Here is a 2,939-nt window from a genome sequence, read left to right on the forward strand (position 1 = left end):
TAGATGACCCTACAAGTGCTTAGTTACTAAGGAGTCTGTTATTAGTCCTACTCTTTTCCTTAACTTTTGGAAAGTGTCTTGTGTTATTTGTCTTTAATGTAACCAAGATTTTAATAATCATAACATTTATGAGAATGATAACAGTACCAATATCAAAAGTATAACAAATAAAAACACATTTTCCCGAAATTTCAAGGAATGGGGAAATCTGAAGCAGTCCCTAGGGCCTACTGACAGATTCCTTGCTGGCTGAGAACACGTGGAGCCATCTGTATGTAGCAAAATTCACAAAAAACTATAAGGGGCAGTACATAAATCTGTGGTGATTGAGTCAACACCTGAATGCAACAACCCCTTCCCATCCAACCACCATTCAATGCTCTCTCTCTCTCTATAACGGGTACAGAACCCTATTATAATGGCTTTGCAGGGGTAGTGATACTGGTATAACAGCGTAACTCTTTATTGATAAGAGTACCACACAGTATGGGGAACACAGGAGATGATGTCTAAGCGGGGTCACGTGTCAGGTCAACCCGCCCAGAGGGGGAGGGCTAGGCCGACCTTACCACGCTGGGCGCTAAGCATGAACTGTCAGGTCAGGCGAGGCCAGATAACATCATCACCTATGCCCTTGCTGAGTCATTGGTTCCAAATTGGACTTGGAGCCACGTGGTAAACAGCCACGTAGTCTGTTGGTACAGAAATAGACTTATGTATGTCATATTGCTTGGCCACCTACTCGCGCCTCGCCCCCAAGGCGTCTAAGATTTGCCTCAAGGGTGACCTAACCTGGCTGGTCACCTCGTTCTCACGTACGTTGTCCTGGTGCATCTTCGTGGCTGCTCGTCCCTATCGTCCTCTTCTTCCTGGTCCTCGGTGTAATCTGTCCATCCTCGATGTCCTCGAAAGTCTCTCACAAGTCCTCCTTGACTTTGGATTTGTCTAGACTTCCTCGTAGTCCTTGTCCAGGCTTAACTCAGCGGCGTCCTTGTCCACATATGCTCACAGATCCCGTCCAGGTCCTTCTTGGCAGCATTCTCGATCTCTACGTCCTAGTAATCTTCATCTGGATCTACGGGCGTCTGGGCAGGGGCAGCATTTCAGGGCAGCTGATACCTGCACTGACAAGCTCCTGGAACTGACTGGATCTGCCTGCGTCCGCCAGGCATCGTCCATCCACAGCATCCTGGGGCGACTGGTACCTGCGCTAGCGAGTTCCTGGTTCTTCGCTGGATCTATGGGCGTCTCGGCAGGCAGCGCCTGTCCACTACATCATGGGACGGCTTAACACCTGCTCTGACGAACATCCTGGTCCGCAGACCTATGGCGATCTTCCGATGACGTCCTTCCCACACCATCCTAAGGTGACCAGTTCTGCAGCAGGATCCTCCTTTGGTGCTGTGTCGGTTATCGTCGATCCGATTGCAATATATAGTCGGGGAACCAGATCATACACGTAAGGGCCAGATAGCAAGAGAAAAAGAAAGGCAACAGAGAAGAGGGGGTGTTAAATACCACTAGCTGGTTACTTATATAAATTTGTGGTTTTTAATGTTCGTTTTTTTTTATTAATTCACTTTTTTTTTCGTTTTGTTTCATTTTCAGAAAAAAATGGGAGAGGGACACATCAGTAGCGATCCGCATGGACCTGGCTTGAACTACCAACCGTCTCTGATAGATATGAGAGTAGATAAGGGAAACAACAACGGCAATCCACAAGGATTTTCTTGAACCAACTGTCGTCACACAGAGAAGAAATAAATGTACAAGTCACTCATCACGACCGACAAAATTGCAGGCTAAAGAGATACATCATAGATGAAATACCACTAGTTGGTTATTTATAAAAATTTGCAGTTTCTAATGTTTGTTTTTAAAATTCATTTTCGTCTTTTTTTCGTTTTATGTTTTATTTTCACAAGATAAAGAAAAAATAGGAGAGGGAGACGTCAGTAGCAATCCGCATGGACCTGGCTTGTACTACCAACCGTCTCTGATAGATGTAAGAGTAGACATGGGAAATGACAACGGCAATCCGCAAGGATTTACTTGAACCAATTGTCGTCACACAGAGAAGAAATAAATGTAAATTGTACATCATGTACGAGTCACTCGTCACAACTGACAAAATTGCGGGCAAAAGAGATACGACATACATTTTTACGCCAGCACTATGACAACAACAAACCTATTAACGGAAAGGTTTCAGTGTCTTTTGTTCTGCGTGGATGAGTGAGTGAGTGTGTGTGTGTGTGTGTGTGTGTGTGTGTGTGTGTGTGTGTGTGTGTGTGTGTGTGTGTGTGTGTGTGTGAGCGATAGCAAGCGTGAATGAGATCGAAAGTGGGGGATCCTATACCCAAAATGCCGTACAATGAAGTGAACGGAACCAGGAAAATCTATAAAAAACCTCCTATTTTCTGCGTATTTGTGATGGGTGCTTGTGAAAATCCCTATGGGTATCTACTACATGAATCACACAATCGCTTGTGATTACTCAAAACATGCAAGCAATTTCATGAGGGTGAGAAGGGTGTGATTAACAAGCAAATAATTATTCTAGCTTAACTCCTAGTCCTCCATTAATTAATAGACGTAACTGCGGGTCACACCAATTCAAAGTTTTAGATTGAATGAATAACTTCAGTTTTACCTGTACCTACTTTCCGAATATCGGAGCACAGATGTATTAGGCGTTTACGCAACCCCGGGTAATATCGGGCAATCTGTGCACTATGATATGGGGGGAGATCAAAGTATTCAAAATATTCAAAATAATAAATTTATATGAAATTGCGTTACAAGCTCCGTTCTAGCGCCGATAGAATATGTCACCAATGAGCAATGGAACAGTGCTACAGTTAATCCCCTAGGTGTTAACAAACAAACTGACCTCCCACTGACCGGAAAGAGAATGGGTCAGACAAGATGGTAAACAA

General features: G+C 44.1%; 1 protein-coding gene across 1 annotated transcript; it reads left to right on the plus strand.

Annotated features, from left to right (window-relative positions):
• Window positions 1–818: 818 nt before the first annotated feature.
• LOC119573138 lies at window positions 819–1,275 on the plus strand (the record flags this gene model as incomplete). Its single annotated transcript, XM_037920196.1, is given in 1 exon segment — window positions 819–1,275. A coding segment is annotated over 1 exon segment (327 nt), but the record flags the coding sequence as incomplete, so codon positions are not given.
• Between the last annotated feature and the right edge of the window lie 1,664 nt (window positions 1,276–2,939).

Source organism: Penaeus monodon, chromosome 5 (genome assembly GCF_015228065.2).
Source record: "Penaeus monodon isolate SGIC_2016 chromosome 5, NSTDA_Pmon_1, whole genome shotgun sequence".
NCBI lineage: Eukaryota > Metazoa > Arthropoda > Malacostraca > Decapoda > Penaeidae > Penaeus > Penaeus monodon.